This window comes from Protopterus annectens, chromosome 6.part0 (assembly GCF_019279795.1).
Source record: "Protopterus annectens isolate FY-2018-M chromosome 6.part0, PAN1.0, whole genome shotgun sequence".
Taxonomy (NCBI): domain Eukaryota; kingdom Metazoa; phylum Chordata; order Ceratodontiformes; family Protopteridae; genus Protopterus; species Protopterus annectens.
Window position 1 is genome coordinate 1361608112 of NC_056737.1, and position 23308 is coordinate 1361631419.

The window sequence follows — 23308 nt, forward strand, 5'->3', positions numbered from 1 at the left end:
TGGATCAATAGTCAGTAACAGTATCACAGTCTAGTAATTAGGCAACAAATTCTTCTTGGCAGATTGGCCATAAACGATTTATTTAAGATCTTGGAGTACAAAAATGCATCTTTGTGTATAAAAAGTCAACCCATCCAAACTGTGGAATTTTCAATAACATCATATCGAGGGATGTAGGCAGTGAAGAAACACACCAGAAGGAAGACTGAAATGGGGCAAAAATGCAAACAGTAGATGTCTGTCCCAGTGACAGGAGAAACACTACTGTAATAAGCCCCGACCTAACTGAAAACAGGAGCCCTTTCACTACACAGAATAGGTCAATGAATCAGACTAAGCTGGAAAAATAACTGCTGGCTAAATGGAATAATCAAGAATGTCATCTTCATTTCGATGGATGTAATGGCAAGTAACTCATGTGAGGCGGTAGTAAAACTGTCTGAATGATGACAAAATAAAAGAAAATACAACACACTTAGAATGACCACTATTTAGCTTGCAAAATGCTGGAAAAAATAACTATAAAACCTTGAAGTCAGAATGAAGATTAAGCTGTACAGAAGGTTGAAAATGTGCTCCAAATAATCACTCCCAAAGTAAGCATTAATTAGCTTCAGAAAATGTTTAGAAATGAAAATAGTCAAAATAACAAATGCTTGTTTTCTGTTCAGTCCTGATTGTTATACAACACAGAGAAAACTAATCAATACAATCAGAAAAATCCACCAAGCCAGGTAGCTGGATTATATTTGCTCAATAATTTCAAAGGGAGCCAACATGAAGTAACTCAGAATAACCACTAAATTACTTGACTTAAAGCAGAAAGGCTAAAAGCTGGACTACTTAGATTACGCAGAGTCAGGTACACTGATTGCAGCAAACCATATTAAGCACAGATATTCCTTTAATTCCAAAAATGAGCAGGTAAAAGCTGAATCAAGGTTCCACAGAAGTTTATAGTATAAAGTACAAGCTAAATAAACCACACAACAGGGGGGAGTGCGGTTGGTCTGAACAATCTGAATTATGTAAGTAACTGAGACAAAGCAGGCCTCATAGCAGCTGTGTCTGCAAGTGCCAGAAATAGCTGCTGTTCCTCCCTCAGTGTAAGATGTAGTGTGACTACTTCCAGAGTAGGCAGCAAGAAATCCAGCTGTTACAATGCCTACGAATTAGATCAGGTTGCTCGTCAGGGAAAAAACAAAGTCTAGAACAAAATATTGCAGAATCACTGGTTAGGCAACTTACAAAACCGCAGTAGATCATCTATTCACTGCTCACTGTTCACAGACCTATCACTGGGGTAGATGCCAAAAGCATCCCAGTACAGAAAAATAACTGCAGTTCTGAAAGCAAGAATATACAGGAAACGTGTGGGAAGCAGTCTGGTATGTCAAAAAAGAGATATGCAGGTGTAAAAACTATGAGAACAGCATGAAAGATACATATTGAAACTTATTAAAAAGGCATCAGTTAAAATAAGATTAAGTAAATGCACTGATCCTAAGCTTAACAAGCATCAGTTAATGGTGCTGCTAACATAAACTGACATAAATAGCAGCTGGTTTTACCATCTTGATGGTTCTTCACCTTTGGTTTACATTTAGGAAGCTTCAGATAGAATGATATGAGAAAGGTTATGAAGCAATCTGATAACCTAAAAATATTATGACTTTTATTTATCAAATTTCTTTCCAAGTTCTGTGGCATTGAATATAAGTAATAGTGTGAAATAAAGCTCTGTGTAGCTGCTCATTTAGACTGATGTGTTGCTGGACTTATAGTTTAACTATTGGATTATGTGGCTGATTTGACTGGCATCACATACATACTCCCTCGGTCTTCATCAGGATTTGAACTGAGGCCTTCTCCAATTATGTTGTGCACATATTCACTTTGTGATGCTATGTGTGCACTGTGACACATGCCTAGGATTGATTTTTCTTTTCTGGTGAGTTTACAACTATGAACCTCTGATATATGCTGTCACATACTGAATGTATGTCATATTGTGGGGATCCTCTCAAGTGCATCATATGATTATCAATACAACTATTTTCATTGTCTCTTCCTAGCAGCTGCCTTTCTGTCCTCCCACTGGATCCTTGACATTTGCCCCATCAAACTATTTCCTTTATCCTTCCACAAGAATCCCTACTCCTGCTTGAGTAACTTATTAGGAGCCTTTCCCTTTGTGGTAGAGAGATTTTTTCCCTCCAGAGACTGTGGCCTTACTGTCTGTCATGACATCCTCAGTACAACATTCAGCAGGAGGTCATGAGTTCCACTTGCTGTCTCTGCAGTGCGGGCTGAAAAGATGTCAGCTGACTCTGCCAGCTTTGATGTCTAAAATGCTTCTGCAAAGATTCTATTTTTTTTTTGTGGCTCAAATACATGCATTACCTCATTAGTGTCCACTTAAAAACAGCAAAAAGTTATGGATATTAGAAATAAGAAAGTCTAGTTTTGCCAAAATAATGTGTATGTGAACTTGGCAAAGGAATTCACTCAGTAACCATGAAGTTACAGCACTTTATGACAAAGTACTACAGTTCAGAAATTGTTTCATTATGGATTCTGCAAAGGGCAAGTCCAGCACTCCTCATGTACTACTGTTCCATATACATGCAATGAATTAAGATTAGATACTAATGTGTTCAACAATTCTGACCTTGGTGAAATGACTATTGACCAAATGTGGGGACCCTGTATATGTACACACATATATGCAAGTATTTTGTAGGGAAATTTAGCTGAAATGCTAAGTAATTCAAATGTTATATTTTAAATGCATTTAGCACCTTAGATTTGTCAGGAAAACACCAATAGTTATAATAATAACAAACAAAAACAATAATAATGAAAAAACATGTTGGGAAGTTGGCATAATGGTTAAGATGTTTACCTTACAGACACAAGGTGCAGGGTTTGATTTTCACTTGGGGTAATTGGCTAGGCTTTAAATGGCCCATAACAGCAGTTAGCTTAGTATGAACCTATATATTACCTGTACAAATTGCAATCACAAACATACGCCATTTTGGCAAATAGAAAAGTCTTCACTTTTAATAAGTAGCAAACAAGCTTTATAAAAGTCAATGAAAATATTCACTTTGTAGAGATTGACTCATAATGATTTTCTCAATGTCTCTATCTCTCTCTCTCTCTCTCTCTCTCATTCAGAGCAGTACACTGTGTATGTAAATTGTTTTTCCAGATGCTTAATTAGTCAACAATTGTTCATCAGCTTCTAATATACACAGGTTCCTTTTACCTTACTTTCCTAGTAGTTCCACTTGTACAACTCAGGTTACTCAGGTTTTCTTCAAGTGTAAAAACTATGAGAACAGCACGAACACTAGATACTAAAACTTGGTACTAGGCATGTCTTCATTAACTACTGTCCCTCTCATGCACTATTCCTATTCCAATTTCTCCTCCAAAGTAAACTCATCTGGATTATCTTCATCCCCTAGTCTGATTTGTTTTCTCTTAGGCCTCAGCCCTTAGTGTACTTTTAGGCCAGTGCTGCTCTACCTCTCTCTGGGAGGACAATGTCTCTCTGTCTTTGTCTGTCTGACTGTCTTTCTCTTCTGATTCTCGCTTTCTATTTTTTCCTTCACCCAGAATGCCCCTAACACTACAGCTCTACATAACCCACAGTAGAGGAAGCAAAGTGTGTGTGTGCGTGTGTGTGTGCGTGTGTGTGCGTGTGTGTGCATGTGTGTGTGTGTATACCCAGAATGCCTCAGACTACATATAATCATTGTGGTGGGGATGACTATGAATTAGAAAGGGCTATCAGCATCAAATGGCCATTATAGGGCTTACTGCTGGCAGTAGCCCTTTCTGGATCCCAGGGATAGTTTCCAATGATTTGACTTTATTTAAGGAATAATATAGCTTATTTAATTCTGGAATCTAATTCCTGAACATGGAAGATAAGTACTGAAACAGCTTCTTTTGTATGCAGTTCCTGTTAGAGGACTTAGGACTTCCACCTTCACTGTTTTCTTTTTTTGGTATAGTGATGTGCTTGAAAAAAAATGTACGTCTATTGTTGCTAACAAAGCAGTGTATGGAAAATATTATTCTAATTAAAGAGCTTCCAAACAGCCACAGGCCACAGCGCTATGTCCTTAATGTGAAACCCTGTCAGTAGACTGGAAGCTGTAATGCTGTAATAACGTACGTTCCTCAGCTTTCTCTGTCACTGACCAGGCAAAGGTCTAACAGGGTATCTATTCTTCATAATTCCTTCAAAGCAGATTTCATTACCACTTACAGAAGTGCATTTATTATTGTATGTAGAGTCCCACTATTAAGTACTCTGTAGAGAGATTGATGTGAAGGTGAAATACATCAAAAGAACTCCTGTTGGCTCATTGTCATTTGATTAATATGGTCTAAGCTTACTAAAGCATTTGCAGTACTTCTATGTTTATCATAATTTAAGCTCATGCTGGTAGTCATATTTACTCCTGAGGTCACTTTAAGCACATAATCCAGAAGCACTACTATGCTGTATTTGTTGTTTTAAACCAGTAAAAGTCTGGTCTAATAAAATAAGATTTGCTGACCTGACAGAACATTGTCAGTCTCAACACACATAATATTAAATTTAGGAAGTGTTTCTTATTTACTGTCTCACATTTCTTCATGAATTGGGCTAAGCTAGAAAAGTGATGCACTGTCGCACACAACATGAGGGTTGTTCTTATTTATTTGTAAAGTAAGGATGGTGAGGACAAGCTGTCCTGCATACTTTGCAAGACCATTCTGATTCATACACTAACTTCCTTTACTGACTAACAGTGCCACTGTGAACATTAGACAGAATGCTTTGGAGTGCCATGTACATTTGCAATACTTTGTGGGGTTTTATGTCCTTTTAGTTCCAGTGCTTGCATAGACAGAGCTGGGATGCAAAGTTATTAAGTGTGTGCTGCATTCTTGTGGTGCACACCTTTACCTTTCAATAGTGAGAATCTGTGCGGGTTGGAACAGAGCTGTTTCACTGCACAGAGGAGCTAAGTAGTGCTGTTTGTCAATAGGAGTATATAATATGCGTATATGTGTGTGTCTGTGTGTGTGTGTGTGTGTGTGTGTGTGTGTGTGTGTGTGTGTGTGTGTGTGTGTGTGTGTGTGTGTGTGTCTCTTTTACGATGAGGGGGGTAGTATCTGGGTGTTCTCCACTTGGTACCTGTGCTATAGCATAGGTGGTAGGTGCTTCACTGTATACTCTGTTTAGCACAAGCCTACTTTATGCTGCCCCAATCTTTACAAACCTACAAACCAATCTTATGCACAGACTTGAACTCACATACCATCAGATTGCTGGATTTGCAGCAGACTTACTCTATCATTGCCTAGCTTTAAAAAACCTTCAGTGGCCAGAATTTCATCAACTCCTCCTCCTCCCCAAACTTCACCTCACCCACTCCATCCTCTACAAACCTACCTCTTACTCAGCTCTTTCTTCTTTTATAACCCCCCTACACTCCCAACCGCAGACTTCATAGCCCAGATCAACACCTCCTGGAAATCTACAAACCCAAAAAACATAGGTAAACAACTTTATAGTTTGTCTATTGCTAATTCTTGGAACAAACTGCCTCTGTCCCTAAGAACAATACCTAATACTAACTAATTTAAAAAATCCTTAAAACTCTACCTGCTATACAGTAGGACTTGCACTTGCTATGACCCAGTGTACAACACTCACCCACACCATCCTCTACAAACCTACCTCTTGCTCAGCTCTCTCTACTCTTATTACTCCTTACACTCCCAACCGCAATCTTCAAAGCTCAAATCACTATCTCTTAGAAATTCACAACCCCCCCCCCCCAAAAAAAAAAGATAGGCAAACAACTCTACAGCTACTCAACTGCTAATTCTTGGAGCAAACCGCCTCTGTCCCTAAGAACTATACCTAATATTAATTAATTCAAAAAATTCTTAAAACACTAGGCCTCGCAATTGCCATGACCCAACATAAAACACTCATTCCCTCCATCCGTACCACTCACAACTGCTACTAACTACCTTCTCCATCTTGTCACATAATTTACGCACAAAACTCTGTCACTACTTATCGACTGCTATTTGTCATCCTTTCCTTTTGTCCATTTCTATCTCTCTGTATGGGACATTAAAACTTAGTGCAAAATATGAACTGGGACACTTAAACTCACTGTGCACCAACAGATTAAAGTTTTTGCCTCAAGACCATGTCATAATTGTTACTGTCTGTAATCTATTTTGTATTTTTTTCTTTTCTTCAAAACAGATTGTAATTAACTATATCATTTCTGCCTATGTCAATTTATGTAATAGTTGTAACAATGTAACTAATATTGCTGGAGCTTTTCTCCCCGGGTCACTGCTGAAAAAGGGCATCTGCCCAGTCAGACTATCCCGGTCAACAAATGTCAACCTAAGTAAATAAAAAAATAAAATAAACTGCGCTGTGGAGGTCATGCAAATTCCTGAGTAAGGAGTTGTTATTATTTTAGGGACCTTGGATGAGTATGAATCACCCCATAACACTCCAGTGCAGCTGAGTTCATTGTTGCAGGGTAATTTGTGCTGCAGTGCTATTGACTACGAATCATAGACTGTCTAGGCTTATGAATGGATGGATGCCTTGGGGAACAGGTTGGGTACACAGGCTCCAGCTTTTAAATTCTGGAAACAGTTTTTATTGTATTTAAAAGGAAAAAGAGAAAGAACAGTAGCACTTTTCCAAGGAGTTGTGCTTTATGTTGGGCTACCTGTCTGGGCTAGCCGACTTCTACTTTAACCCTAGTGCAGGAATTAGATCACAGTTATGGGGTGTTTGCTAATTAAGTTTATTATGCTAAATCAAGGGTCTCATTTTAAAAGCTTGCTTTTCAATTTATTACCCAGATTTGTCACCATTTTGGTAATGGGGCAAGTTTAACTTTGTTTTCTCACCAGCTGAGTGGATTATTTTGTGAGAGCAGTTGCAGCTTACCACTACTAAAATAACTGTTTAGCCAATGAAATAGATGCATTTGATGGTTATTTTTGAGGCACTGTTTAATGAGCATTTTATATTTTTGTACTGTATGGTATTGTAAATAGAACAAGTAAAATGTCTAAAAGAGTTTTGGGAGTCTGAAGTTAAAACAGTGGAAAAACTAATTTCTGTTCTATTTTATTTTTGATTTAAGTTGTAGGCATTTGGTGAGTGCCATAATCAGAAAGAACAGTACGAACATGTTTCTTTTCTTGAAGATTTTTCCCATGGTTCTTAATGTACTAAATTATTTTGTGCTTACCGCAGGTTTGCAGTGTTCTAGAGAGCCTGGAGCAAGAATACCGGAGAGATGAGGACTGGTGTGGCGGCCATGATAAGTTAGGACCAAGTGCTGAGATGGACCATGTCATTCCACTCATCAGCAAACACCTTGAGCAAAAGGAGGCATTTCTGAAGGTTGTAGTGTATTTTTTCACAGTTTCACACAGAACCTAGTGTGTGTGTGTGTGTGTGTGTGTGTGTGTGTGTGTGTGTGTGTGTGTGTGTGTGTGTGTGTGTGTGTGTGTGTGTGTGTGTGTGTATGCATGTGCATGTGTGTCTGTGTGTGTATGGTGCAGAGAAAGTGGCATGCTGGCTTATTGGTTAGTAAATAAGATTTTCAGACTTGGTGTTGCCTAAAGTGGTGACCATGAGAATTTGAAGTTTAATATTAATCAAGTATATATGTTTAACATTTATATAGATAATTTGATGCATCACAATCAACAATAACTAATGCAGACACACTTAAGACAAGTACCTCAGAAAACCAAGTAAGGCTTATTAAAGCAAGTGTTATTTACTGCAACTACATCAGTTTAAACAGATCTACAAGTACATTGCCAAAGCCAACCCTCCTCCTGCTTCTACAACAGTATTAGAAATATTTTGAAGGTTATGTCTACTTATATAATTAGGTCTAATTTCTATTATTCTAGGGTCTTTAACATTCATTGGAATCAACACCCCATATGTTATTGGAAGAAACTTGTATAAAACATTTTTGTGACTAATCTAATAACCATTCCATTGGACCCTGACATTTGATAAATACTTTCATATTTGACTGGATATTATCCACATCTCTAGACAAGTTTTTAATACCTGAAATGTTTCATTCTTTATTCAGTGATAAATGTCCTGTTGTAGTTACTCTATTGGATAAAAAAAAAATGAAGTCATTAACAATCTGTCTTTTCAACAGTCAATAACATTATTTGCTTGTGGACCTGGTTAATAATGGTTGGTCTTGTACAGAATCATAAGATGACTGCAGTACAACTCTTGAGTATCCACTTAACATACAAACAAAGTTTAAAAAATCTTCTAGTAGGTAATAAACATTCTTCAGATAATCCTTTACTGTGGGTTTCCATAGACATTAGCTGAGAAGTAAAAGCCAAAATTGTGGCCTACCACAATTTTTAAAACACTAAATTCACATACTAATTGGCTCAAATTTTTCATTGCCTGAAACATACATAAAAGTCCATTAATGAAGGTAGCTTAGTCTTCTTGTTAGAAACAAATGAAGCTTCTAAAATTAGCTCACTCATCTAATGTTATGCCAACATACATCAAAACAAATTGTTTTTGTTTATAATAACCTGATAATTTCTGATCCTAAAATTCAACCTAATATCAATATTAATGTCAATTAATATTAATATCAGCCTGTTTGTTATTTATATAAAAGTCAGCATGTTCCCATAACTAATTTATAATCCTTTAATGATATTCTCCTCGAAGCATATTTACAAGATTATACCAATTTTTTTCATTCCCATAACCATTCAAGACATAAATCAGTAGCTGAAAAACCTTCTGAATTAATGTTTAGCTGGAAGTTTTAAGTCTACTTAACATTAGGGCAACATGTCAGTACAGTTCTATCATATTATTAATCTATCCTTGAAGCCTCACAGTTTTAGGAAAACTGCTACTGTTATACTTTACTCAGGTATAGGCCATTGAAAAACGTTCTAAGGTAATATGAAAGGCAATATCTTGTCAGAAGTCAAATTATTTCAGTAATTATGGCTGGCTACATAATAACCATCAGGCCTTTAAAAAAATTGTATCAACTAAAATAAATAGAGACAAAGGCAAATTAACATGGGGCATTCTTTATCGACTCAACTAAAACCTCTGATTCTGTTATTCACCAAAATTACTCTCAGAACTTCAACATTAAAAGTTATCACCCTCTTTAACTGTATGGTTCAGAAATTTTCTGATTGCACTTCTAGACTTAAAATATAAGATGCTTATTGTCACCCCTCAACAGCTTGATAGAGGCATTCCCCAGGGATCTGTATTGAGTCCATTCCTGTTTACCTTATTCATTAATTTCTTTAACATTTCATATCCTTTGTTTTAATTGTTGCTTTCTGTTAGGGCTACTGTTTCTATGCAGATGACATGATGATGCAGATTTCTGATAAATCCTCACTATTCATTTTTCTTATTTTGTTGTGGTTCTTATCACATTGCAATTGTTTGGAAATGCACTAAATAAAAAATGTTGTTTTATGGCTCATTCTGTCTGGATTGGATATCACTATATTACCTCACAGTGTTTTTAATGCGGCTACTAATTAGACTGAGGTAAGAAGGACAGTTTGGTGCTGGAATAGCTTTATTTGGAGATGTAGTTTTTAAGAAACCATGTGAATTAAGACTATAATCTTGCTGTTTTTATTCCAGGATTAATAATGACTTCCAGTTGATCTACTTAAACTTAAATTTAAATCCTGATTCAGAGATAGCAGTAATATGTGGATGATTATCCTGAATCCAGCATTCTAAAATGTTAAATATGTTTCAGATGCTATTTAAATGAAAATATTTAATTTGATGCCTTTTTAAGTTTAATATGGTACTGCTTGTGGACCAGGATTTAATTCACCATCCTCAGACAAGATGAGTACATGGAAAGCTAGAAACACCTATGAGTGATGAGTAATATTTTTCTTTGTATTTAGCTTAACATATCTGGCATTCATACAAATTACCTTTTTGCAATAATATAAGGTATTAAATATTCCTGGTTGGTTTGACCACCACAGAAATAAAAATATGTGAATATGCTGATATATTTTCAATGATTAATAAAGACTGAGAGGAAATGAAAACATGAGTTAAGTTTCTTACTATTTGATGAGGAAACATAACTGCTAATCTATAAACATCCAAATAAAAATAAAACCAGAATATTTAACCTGATGGTAAATAATTCAGAATGACGACATTATGAAAGGATGAGGGATAAATCATACCCTCAAATCCAATGGAAACAATCAGAAGCTGTGGAGGGAACCCCCCCCCCCCTCAGTGAACAAACAAATAACTAAAGCTGACAAACAAGTAAGCATATAGAAATGAACCAGTTAATAGCCATGATGCTGTACACTTCATTTTTATTCTGAAAATTCCATGTATAACTCAGAAAAAACAAAGACGCTGAAGGCCCAGCAAAAGCAAATGCCTCAAACCAAAGCAATCCACAAACACAAATCCAAGGCACAGCAACAAATCAAGGAAACATACACATTTTTATAACAGAACTTCACATACTTAAACGCTTTCGTCCTTATAGTCAGGACTTCTTCAGAAGTATAAAATGCAAATTCAGAACCATATTTAAATACCCTGCTAAACAAATCATGTGACCCAACAATTAAAGAAAAATGCCATACCAACAAGTATAAAAGTTTTTTATAAAAATTATTAATTAAAATCATTATAAATAAACCTCCTTATCATCAAATTATGTTGTAAATTCTACCTGTCTAAACTTTTTATTTTTAAAAGGCAGGGTACAGAACACTGTTCATTCAGTCCTGAGTAACTGAAAGCATTTAAGAACAACTGCCAGTACAATTCCCTCAACTCTAAATGTAAAGCATGAGACCCACCACTAACATTTGGTACAACCTGTTCCAAGACAGAAAATTTAAAATAATGCTCAGTTCATATACATGTTCATAAATACACCGCTTTAACATTTGCTCAGTTTTACCAATATAAAAAGCCCTTTATGTTTGGCACACAGCAATATAGACCACATATTATGAAGAACAATTATAGTTATTACTTATGTTAATAACTCTGTTAGTGAGAGTACATTCCTTAACAACCATAATATATTTACAAAACCTACAACAACCACATTTACTCATAAAAGTTATTATAGTGGAGGTATTAAAGGACCCCATCTCCAATAAATTTTTCAAACATCTTCCTCTGTTATATACAATAACAGGGCCATCCCCAAATTTTAAGTTGATGTCTAAGTCATTCTTAAACACTACCCAGTTTTTCTCCATAACCCATTTAATTAAAGAACTATCATTATTAAAGGTAGTGACAAAAGAACAATTATAGAGATTAGTTCCCATGTTTATATTCAACTGCCACCCAACATGGGCATAACCTTCTTGCAAGATAGGTTTAAAGTGACCAGAACGTCCTTTTGAAATAATGTCTTTTTTAATTTTTTTACCATTATTTTTGGGTAATCTCTTTTTTAAAAACATGCCTTCCATGAGAAGACATTCTCTTATAAAATCAGATTCTCTAGTAACCATACGGGCTGCCCTGACATACTGCCCCTTAACTATAACTCTTTTTTTCGTGGGTTGGATGTGTACTATCAAAATGAAGGATGGCATTAGAATAAGTAGGCTTCCTATAATTATTCGCTACATATATCCTATTATTCAAATCTTTTTCAAATGAGACATCCAAAAAAGATGTAATACTGTTGTTATATTGAGATTTAAAAACAAGAAAGCCAGTTGTCTTATTAATAAATTCAATAAACTCCACCAAATAATCATTGGATTGCCTCCAAATGAGAAAGATGTCACCCAAATATCTTGTGTAAAATTTAATGGCATCTTTATATGGGCCATTAATAACACATTGTTTTTTTCCAATATGCCATCATCAAATTAGAAAAAAGTGACCCACATTTTGAACCCATAGCTATACCTGTTGATTGCAAATAGTAATTACCTTAGAAAAATATAAAGTTGTTTTTCAAAATAATTTCCAACATCTCATCATATGTATTAATTTTATCTTGAAAAATTTTCTTATCCTTCAAAACTTCAAGAAACCAGTATATACCCTGTTCATGTGAAATTACAGTATAGAGGTCCTTCACATATATAGTGACTAACAGGTCACCCTCATGGAATTACACCTTGTTAATCCTCTCCAAAAATTCCATGGATCTTTGCAGACCTGTTCTTCACTTAATAAAAGGTGCTTCAAATTGGTATCCAAATATTTTGCACATGCACTAGTAATAGAATGTCTATCATCAACAATCGGCCTCATGGTGGGGGGGGGTCACAGATATTTTTTTGTATTTTGGGAATTCCAAAAATCACAGGTATAATAGGAGATAGCATAGTCACGTAGTTCAATTCCTCAATAGATATCCTACCCTCGATAAACATATCATTAAACTGTTCCCTTATTCTCTTATAAGCCATGTTCAATTCATTAAGACTTACCAAAACATACGTATCATTTTCAAAAATATCAAACATCTTTTTCTTATATTGGTGATGGTTCATTAACACAATCCCACCCCCCTTATCAGGTTTCATAACCCTAATACCTTGCTCCTTCAATTCCCTTATCAAACTTCTCTCATCCTTAACATGTCCAATTTGCTCTTTCTTCATATTATTCTTTAATAAATTCCTTAAATCAGTTTCACATAATTTTTCATACATTTGCAAGGTTGGATGCAGGGGTGGGTTAAAGGTACTAGAAATGTTTAAAGGTTGTTCTATCAGCAAGGCGTCATTAAATATTAATCTGAAATTTAGCTTCCTTATAAATTTCTTAATATCCATTAGTAAGTAGGCTATATCAGCTTTAGCATTAGGTACATATGTTAAACCTTTAGACAAGAGCTCAGTAACTTCATCATTTATGTGAATGCTAGTAAAACTATATACTTTAAATTCATCACTAGCAATCACCATGATATTACAGTGTTCAGCACAAAGCTCTAAACAGCATGCATTAAAATCTAAAGTAGAACCATCCATTCCCATTATTGTGGGCATACTGTTGCTGGAGGTGTGTTTGGTTCTTGTTGAACCATTGGTTCCTCATGGGAGGTTGTGACCAATACGGAGCCTGCCATTGGTTGTTTTCCCTCCTCTATTTCAGTCTCTTCGATCTCCTTAATTGTGGAAAAGTGGCCTGACTATTGGATAAAGGGCGGTCAGAACTGTTAACATCTGAAACATTATTGACCGGGGAAGAGTATCCAAAATTTATTGCAGGCATGTATTGTTCATTAATTTGGTCCCAGTCAGTCTGCTGTCCTTGAATTAGGCCGTTACCAAATTTGTTATAGCCCCATACTTGAGAAGGGTGCGGGTCCGGATAAGCACTGTCCGTTTTCTAGTCATTAATATCCCAATTTCATTTTTTTATTTTGTTCTCTTTCAAATGGGCTAGTTGGTTTTCAGTGCTAATAAAAATTCTTTTATGTTCACATTTAAAGCGGGGCATAAACTGTGTGTTCAATGATATGCTGTTCCAATGCTACAATCTCCTCTTTAAGTTGGCCAGTTGTCTTTGTGTTATATTTAATAAGGTACTTCATATATTCAATACCTTGCCCATTAAAGAGTGAGAGAAGTTCCTGGTGTAAAGCTGAATCTTTTTCCAGCCCCATAGGGTGTTTCCAAACCCTTAAACCCTTAGGGACAATTTCAGACTTCACGCACCATAGTAGATAGTTGTTCTCCAACTGCAATTTTTTAAGCTTCAATAGCATATAGTCTAGTTCTTCTAAACTAACATAGATGTCAACAACCTCTGTGTTAGTAATCTGGTTACTATAGTCAATGCTGAATTCCAAAAAAGTAATGAGCCAATCATTCAGTCTAGGAATATTATTATCATCCAGCTGTTGACTTACCGGACAAGCCCAATTATCCATTCTGCCATAAACACCAGAACCAAAAGATACAGGTGTGTTATCCAAGACTGCCAGACGTATGGAACCTCCATCCATTTGCTGGGGCAACTGTGCTATAAGCAAAGTTAAATCCCCTATGGATTTCTGCAAGGCACCCAAACTGGGTGCTTCCTCAGAGAATAAAGAAGGTGAGCTGCTGATAGCTCTGTTTGTTCCATCCATAGCCATAGGATATGAAACTCAGGAAAAAACAAAGATGCTGAAGGCCCAGCAAAAGCAAATGCCTCAAAGTAAAGCAGTCCACAAACACAAATCTGAGGCACAGCAAAGAATCAAGGAAACCACGGCAGTTAAAATACACAATTTTAATAACAGAACTTCAAATACTAAAGCGCTTTCGTCCTTATAGACAAGACCTCTTCAGAAGTATAAAATATAAGTTCAGAACCATATTTAAATACCCAGCCAAACAAATCATGTGACCATTCCCAACAATTGAAAAATACCATACCAACAAGTATAAAAGTTTTTTATAAAAATTATTAATAAAAAAATCATTATAAATAAACCTCCTTATCAAATTTTGTTGTAAATTCTACCCATCTAAACTTTTTATTTTTAAAAGGCAGGCTGTAGAACACTGTTCATTCAGTCCTGGGTAACTGAAAGCATTTAAGATCAACGGCCAGTACAATTCCCTCAACTCTAAATGTAAAGCATGAGACCCACCCCTAACATTTGGTACAACCTGTTCCAAGACAGAAAATTTTAAATAATTCTCAGTGTTATTTATAATATGCCTTGCTAGAGCGTTAGTATTCTTTTTATCGTTAATAGCATATATATATATATATATATATATATATATATATATATATATATATTCATAAGTAATAACCATAATATTGTTCAAAGTATGTGGTCTATATTGCTCTGTGCTAAATATGTAGGGCTTTTTATATTGGTAAAACTGAGCAAATGTTAAAGCAGCGTATTTATGAACATATGCATCTGATATTAACTGCTCACGGAAACTTTTTTTCTTCATGTTGCCAGTCTGGTTTAGACTTTGTGAATCTTTTTTGTCAGTTAATCATTATGTTTCATTGCAGATAAACCATGACCAGTGATGACACTGAAAGACACAGGTCATGAAAACCATACTGTTATGCAAAGGATGTGGTTAGGACTAGCTTTGCAGGAATGTGTGAGTGTGATAACACATGCATGTAAACCACACTGACACTATTTCATGCCATGTGTAGAAGGGGGGGTAATGGTAAACTCCAGATGAAAAAGTCTCTCTGACTTACAGGATAACAACATGCTGAAATACGAGTATCGCTAAAAGTTGTTAAGATAACACAAATACTTCCACTGTGTGTAATATGTTTAAATAAGATGAAATCATAGCCATATTCAGACAGTAAAGTTTTATGGCATCTCGTTACTATTTTGTTCTTCACTTTACCACATGTGAAGGTTGTTAGTACAAAGGTCACTAATTCATAACTGAAGTCTCCAAGTAGGGTCTACTTTTTGAATATTGATAATTCTGGTAGAAGTTTGAATGTATGATGATTTGCATTAACATGCATTCCCACCTCCCTTCTTCACCTTACTAACATGTGAAACACTAACCCTATCCCTGACTTTGAGCACAGCACTACACCTTAACCTAGAAAAACCCACACACACATCAACACAAGTACAAAACTACATCTATTTCCTTACCTAGCCCTAATCCCAAAACACACTCATTTACTCCCACCCCTAATGCTAAAACGTTTATATTATCTGAATCTTTTTGGCATTGACATCCAACCAACTCAAAATACTACATTCATTCCCTTACCTAATCCTTACTCTAACCCTACATCAGCTACCAAATAAAGAAAGCATAATACAGTTTAACAGATGAAATAGTGTGGTACGTCATTACTCTGAATATCATAATGATGTTTACAATTATTACTGTTAGTATTAGTGCTTGTACATATTGCTAAATGCATATATTTTCATAAATGTAACACACCCGAATACTAAATTGTCTTGCATACAGCTGTGATATTTGCAGAATACCTACAACACAAAATAAAGGCAATGCAAGATATTCGCACTTGCATTGGGATACAGTAACAGTAATTATAACAACTTGACAGGCTACCAAATTATCAAATCTCAATTGTGCTTGGTTAAATCAAGCTTTTTGCCTATGTGGCTGTCTTTCTAAAAAAACCTTCAAATTTTAAAGACCAAGTGACACAGTAAGGGCCAGATTCAATAAAGCCTACACTAAGTGTACGTGATATGTATTCAAAAACATTCTTTTCATATATTTTTATGTTTTGTACTTTCTAGTCACTCAGAAAGATTACACTAAGTGTCTACACTTTGTGGTAACCTTTATGAATTCCTGTCAATATTTAAAGCTGCAAGAATATCAGCAGGAAAACTAAAACTAGCAGGAAGAAGGTGTGAGTTATTTCTGTGCTGTCTGTTCACTCAGAACGGTGAACACTTAGTGTAGGCGTTATTGAATCCCAGTATGAATCTATTTTAATGAGAACAGACAGACAGGTCAGGAGACACAGTACTACAACACATACAAGAATAAGAATTTCAGTTCTGTAACAGGCCTCAACACAGAGAAAGGCCACCAGCAATATGCTTGTGCAAGTGGACATACACGTGCACACACACACACACACACACACACACACACACACACACACACACACACACACACACACACACACACACACAGCCCTTATATAAAACTGCATTTGCTATACTGGCTCTTAAAGCTAGGTCAAGATTCTCAAAACAAGTAAAATTAAAGTGAAGACTTTTCTTCAGATTTTCTGATTTGCTAAGCCGAATCTGCAGCTGCGAACCCAAATTGATCTTAACGGTATGCCTGCATATAAAAGGAAGCCACTACTACTGAATCCCAGCTGCTGATTTATACATAGAGCATGCACATACAACTGTCTGGCAATCGTGAACTGACATCTTGTGGCAGTCCAGACCTATTGTTGCATAATTTGCTTCCTTTGATTTACAGGAAGAGATGCTCCAAGAATTTTGGAAACCACATTTTTGTGGATTAGGACTTTTTTATGAAATTCAGATAAAAAGAAATGCATCTATTCAATGCTAAATACTAGAACAGTCAGCACTGTTATGTATGTTTGTGTGTATCTTCTGTCATGTTTTAGGACCTGCATCAAGTGTGTAGATAAGAGATAAAAGGTAAAGGCAAACAGTTTCAAAAGGTGCCCAATAAGGAATGGTTTGGTGAGTTTATTTTTCCAGGTGCTGCTACTGAATAAATTAACATTTTTCATAGAGAAAAAGTCATAACAGCACCAAAACAAAGATGTAAAGTATTCTATGCACACTGCCTTTAGCATCCATTGCCTAAGTAAGGTACTTCCTCAACAGTTTCACTCAGCTTAAATCATGTATCCTTCCATCTTTCTTCCCCAGCCAGCATCCTGTAGCAAGTAATATGCAACAGACTCCTAGTTTGCTGCATAAGTGTGAAAATGATGCAAGAGCGACAATTCAAAGCTAAAAACCAAGTTAGCCTTGACAACAGCTAAAATACAACACATTATCTTCCCTCAGCAGCTTGCTCCAACTGTGCATTGCAGATCCTTGAATAACACCTCAGATTTATAACTGGACTCCATATTTCAGACTAACCCCTATATAACACACCAGGCTTGTAGCGGTTACCATGTGCATAGTTTACTGTTTAACTACATGTGATTTAGTCTGAGTTTTAAAAAAGACTGAAATACTTGTTTGGATTCCTTATCCCTTTTATAGCTGACTTTTGAAATGGGAAATGGGAGTGCATTCCATTCTCATTATACGACTGATTAATTTTCTTCCCCACCTCCTTCTGCTGCACACATTTGACATTACTTGTCACATACCTTGCTGTTAACTTATGAGTATTGTCATCTCTACTTCTTCTCCCCAGTTTTTTATAAGAATTGAAATACTCCAAAATGCACATTACATCTTAACTCCATTTATGCTTTATAACAGTTCATTTTATGTTCCCCCAACCCTGCAATATTCAGTTTTACTTACCAATACAAAACGTCCATGTGTTTTAACCAACTACGAAGATACAGTGTCCATATCTGATCACAATCCATAATTTCAGTCCTATGTTTTGTCCTTTTATAGTCTTTTTATTGGTACTTCACCCTGCAAGAGCCTTCTCTCTGTCTGCCTCTATTTCCTTTGACAAGTTCCAGCTTTTGTTTTTGTTGTTTTCTAAACATTGAGAATAATCTAATTTCACTTATGTTGTCCTTTTCTCCTCTTTGATCTCCCCCTTACTGCTTAAACATTGTCTGCAGTTCTATGTCCAGTAGACCCTTCCTGTAATTTGCAGGTTTCTTCAGAAAACCCATTGCATCTTTTAGATTACAGAAGGACATAATGTTACAGAAAACACCACCTCAAGCCCTTTTCTTTAACTACCTTTATGGACAGAATAAATACATTTCTTTTCACCTGGATTTCATAAGAAAAGTCCTGATCCACAAAAATGTGGTTTCCAGAATTCTTGAAGCACCTTTTCCTGTAATTCAAATTACGCAACAAGATGTCAGCTCACAGTCCCCACATAGTACTATGTGTATGCTCTATGTGTAAATCAGCAGCTGGGATTTATGTCCATTCTTCTGATAATTTCTTTATTGTTGCCCGACAGTCAACCCCACCACTTTTTCTGGAATACCTATAATTTTAAGATTTTTCCACCTTGCTGTGCCTTTCAGGTCGTTTGCTTTCATTTGCAGACAAACAAGTCTTGCTTTTGCTGCCTCAACCCAAACTTTGAGCTCTTCATTTGATGCTGTTAAGTTCTGGAGGATGGTAGAATGGTCATTAAGACCACCCACTACTTCTGGGGTTTTCCTCTTCTTGATCTAGAAAGTTATCCATCAAGTTTTTTTCATGTCTTTCAGCTCAGCTTATACTGCATCTAGGATTACTTTCTCTGCATGTTATTTTCTACGTGGTGCATCTCTGTTGGTACTATTGTCGAATCTTCCTTTCTCTTAGTCTGTTTTCTCCTGCTGCTTTTAGGCATCTGATTTCTTTTCCTTCAGCTTACGTTTCATATACTTTTACTGACCTTCTTTCACTTATTTCAGTTTGAATGTGTTTCTTGGTGGAGTGCTGTGAAAACAGTTGTTCTTAGTGCATTACCACACTGGAAGTGTCTACTTCTAAATATTTATATAGTACATGGAGTGCTGTAATGACTCTCCAAAACTGAAAAAATATAAACTTGTTACACACTTCTCTAGTGCGAGACATGACCATAACAGTGCTTTACCTAAGAGCTGTTACATTCGAGTATAAGGGGAGGGGTGTTCCTTTACCCTCAGCAGTCCCTGAATATCTTTCCTTAGTACTTTTCCATTAAGAGGGCAACAGTTTCAACTTCAACGTTAACACACACTGAATTGTAAGAAGAGTTTAATTCCTTTTAAGAAGTGTAATATTGCCTTTCTTTTATTAAAAAGTAGAGTAATCTGTATTTGGCATGTTACACCTGTGCTTTACAGCCTCGCACAGCTGTAATGGCTTGATGCACTTTACGTTTTAAATCAGAAAACAGCTGTTACAAATAAAAGTGGTTTTCTTACACTGGCTTCATGACTTAGATAGTGTTGCCACGGCATCCTAAATGACCATGTTTGTCAGTACTGAAAATGAAGTAAATGTGAAGTACTCATTCTGTTTGTTATTATCTTGAAATCCATGAGGTGCGCTTTAGTTTTCATTGTGAAAATAGGTGTTATTTAGCATCACGGTTCATTTACAGTGGTAGCTACAAGTTGGAAAGTGATATCATGACAATGTAAATAACTTGCTTTCCAAGTAATAAAAAGAATCACAATTTGGCTTTTTACAAAAGAAACACAATTTGCCTTTTTACAAAAGAAACACAATTTGGCTTTTTACACAACTCAGTTCTGTTCTGATGTGGGGCCGACAACAAGAAGAACAATTACTGTATAGCTAACTGTAAAGCTATCGATTTCTGCTTTCCAGACAAAAAAAAAAAAAGTTCTTTTCCCATGTTGGGCTTAAAACTAAAAGTGGTTGCCGTGATCACAGAAAAGTTGCTCAGAAATAATTTAGGGAAAATAAGGGTACCAGTACTAATTTCTGTGTTATAGGCAAAAAATAAAAAAATAAAAAAACATGTTCTTTTCCGATGTTGGGCTTATAACAGAAAAAAAAATGCCAAACCACTCATTGATAGTGTTGCCCTGATAACGGAAAAGTACCCTTTCCTCCAATGTCAGTGTAAGTAACATATTTAAATTAGGGCAGTATTTAAAAACTGTCCCTGATTTTTTTCCATACTTGCTGTCTATGCAGTAACACTCACTAAGTGCTTACTAGCTTTCAAAGCCAGTAAAACATTTTGCCTTTTTTTTTTTTTTTGATAACAGCTAGTACATGGAGTAGCCATGCACTACAAAGAGTTATGATCAGGTCTCACGGATCATAACCCGTTATTAAGTGTTCTCCACATGGATGTCAAGATTCACCTCTTGAACTTCATTTTCAATGTGAATTTCTTGGCATCCAAGGCATCCATGTCTCGGACACATAATATGGTTACAATTGGATAGCCAGTCATAAACCTCCATATTATTAGTTATTATATGTTTTTGTCATTTTTTGTCTTGTGTTCTTTTTATCCAATACCTTTTCCACCCATTTCTTTAGTTATCACATCTTTACTTGTACCTTTCATGACAAAAGTTATTGAGTTTTGGTTACTTTACCTAAAATCTCTGTAGTCAGTTTCTGATTATTCTTTGTAATCAAATTTATGTTTTTATTACACACTGAGTCATGTGTGTTTATTAGCTTTTTAATAACAGTTTAATATAACAATTGTTCTTGGGGCTTTCCACCCTGCAGTTCCACTGAAATTATACAATGACCCCCCATTAATATTCCAAAATGTGCACTCTGATTGGACAGTGTGCATATTGTAAATCAGACTTATACTAATGGAAAAAGGTCCTGTCGCCCGGACGTTTTCCATTAGTATAAGTCTTTTTTTTTCTGTTGGACAGCAACAGAGAATGGAAGAGCTCCGTTGCTGTTATCTCGCTATGTTAAACGAGTTTAACATAGCGAGATATCTTAAAAAAAGCAACGGAGACCTTCCTTTCTCCATTGCTTTTTTTAAAGCTGTCTCGCTATGTAAAACTCTTTTAACATAGCGAGACACGTTTTATAAAAGCAACGGAGATCTTCCTTTCTCTGTTGCTTCCACACACAGTTCTAATGTACTGTGTAACCATACGCATGCGCAGTACATCAGAATTGTCGCAGAATACTGGACAGCTGTGAAAGGGCATCAAGGAGGCATTATACAGTGCCATTATTTAAGAAAAGTAAGTATTATTTAAGCAATAACCCACACCTGGGTGTGGGTAATGCTGGATTAACCCACGGTTGTCTTTGTTTAGCCACTCAGGCTTCGCCCTCGTGACCAAACCTCACCAACTGTGGGTAAATTCAGCATTACCCACACCCAGGCATGGGTTATTGCTTAAATAATAGTTGACAAACTGAATGCGCCAAGCCTTCATTAATAAATAAATTAATAAACAAACAGACAAGCAGTCATACCAAATCACAAGAAAAGTGATCAGAAGAGCAGAAACAGATATTTAAAAATCCTTGAAAAATGAGAAATTCTAATGAAAATCCAGCTTTAATATCACTTAGCATTAGCAATTGCTGAACAGTAGTATCGTTAATGTGCAATACTTCCAGAACAATATAATAGCTAGACGGAAGCAAAGAATACAATGTTCCATCTTCTCCCTTGTAAACATATGATGTTGTAATTCTGTAATCATCTCCTTTGAGAAAGACATTTGTAATCATGTGTCAAGACTAAATGAACTAGTACAATTATCTGAGATAACTATTTGGGAAGTTCTGTAGCATTAGGACAACATATATTTGCAGTGAATTACATCAGATTGTATCCTTAGCTGCTATTACATGTCCATCCATTCATTGATCCAACCATCCATCCATCCATACATCTATCCATCCCTCCATCCACTGCTTTTGAGTTCTATCTCACTCCTGTAGTGACCCCACAAACAGTCAATGCCACCTACAGAGTTTACTAAGCAACTAGACGATGAAAGTAGATTGACAGGTCTTCCTACAGTATTCTATACAATACAGACACACAAACACACACACACAAACACACACAAAAACATACCTACAGACAATTCAGAGTCACAAAAAATACCTAAAATCTGTCTTTATTATGACAATTTAGGAAATTAAACACTGAACATTTTACAGCCAACATTGCTGTGTCGTCTGCTGTAAGGCTTCATGAGAATGTGTCCTGAATAAACATTTGGGCACCTTAAATGACAATACTGATAGTGAGTCAAAATATAGCACACTTGTCTTTGATTCTAAAAGATCAGAAGACTGATTCTAAAAGATCAGTAGACTGTGGGTTCTATTCCCATATCATGTGCTTGGATTCTTCAAATTCATACCACATTAGCATACCTCTCAGGTATTCCTCATTACAAGGAACATACCACATTTGGGGTCTTAAAAAGTTCATGTTCCTTGAAATTCTATATTGAAAGGGTTGATCACACATTCAGTATTAGGAATTTTTTAACATATATCCTTGGTAATATAAAAATGAATCATATTAATTCATTAAAAGATTATTTTATAAGCATGTTTTTACCATCATATGACCTTCCTAGTTGAAGCCAATAGTAAGCCATTAGTGTTACACATTTTGCCCATTTGTTCCTTATTACAAGGGTTAGTATTCCTCATTTTGGAGATGGAAGTTAGAGAGCAATGGATATTAATGACAACCCAGCAATCCTACACAGTTATCAGAGACCTGGAGATCTACTTTGACAGCAGAGTATCATTTGCTGATCAGGCCTCCATCACCATAGCTCACTGTTTCAGGTGTTGTTATATTACCTGTTTAGTTTAAGTGATGTATCACTTTGATGTCTATCTGTGGTTTATGTTTTGCAGAGTCATAGTTACTGGGTTTCATTTTTTATTAATGGAAGTCTAGATTGTTAAAACACAGTTTGCTTAATTATTACATTTCCGTGTAATAAAAACCTACTTCTGAGATGATGGGATGTATTACAGCAGATCCCTTGTATCAGCCTTCTTTATTACCTCATTATATACTTTGTATGCTAACATCTTTATGGCCTATTGGG

The 23308-nt window shown here is 35.9% G+C and overlaps 1 protein-coding gene across 3 annotated transcripts in view; it reads left to right on the forward strand.

Annotated features, from left to right (window-relative positions):
- KALRN (kalirin RhoGEF kinase) overlaps positions 1-23308 on the forward strand; it is a 4346166-nt gene that overhangs the window by 2752470 nt on the left and 1570388 nt on the right. For all 3 annotated transcript variants that reach the window (XM_044074926.1, XM_044074921.1, XM_044074920.1), the window contains exon 18: positions 7313-7462. In XM_044074926.1, coding sequence (XP_043930861.1) covers positions 7313-7462 — 150 coding nt within the window. The remainder of the gene's footprint in view (positions 1-7312; positions 7463-23308) is intronic.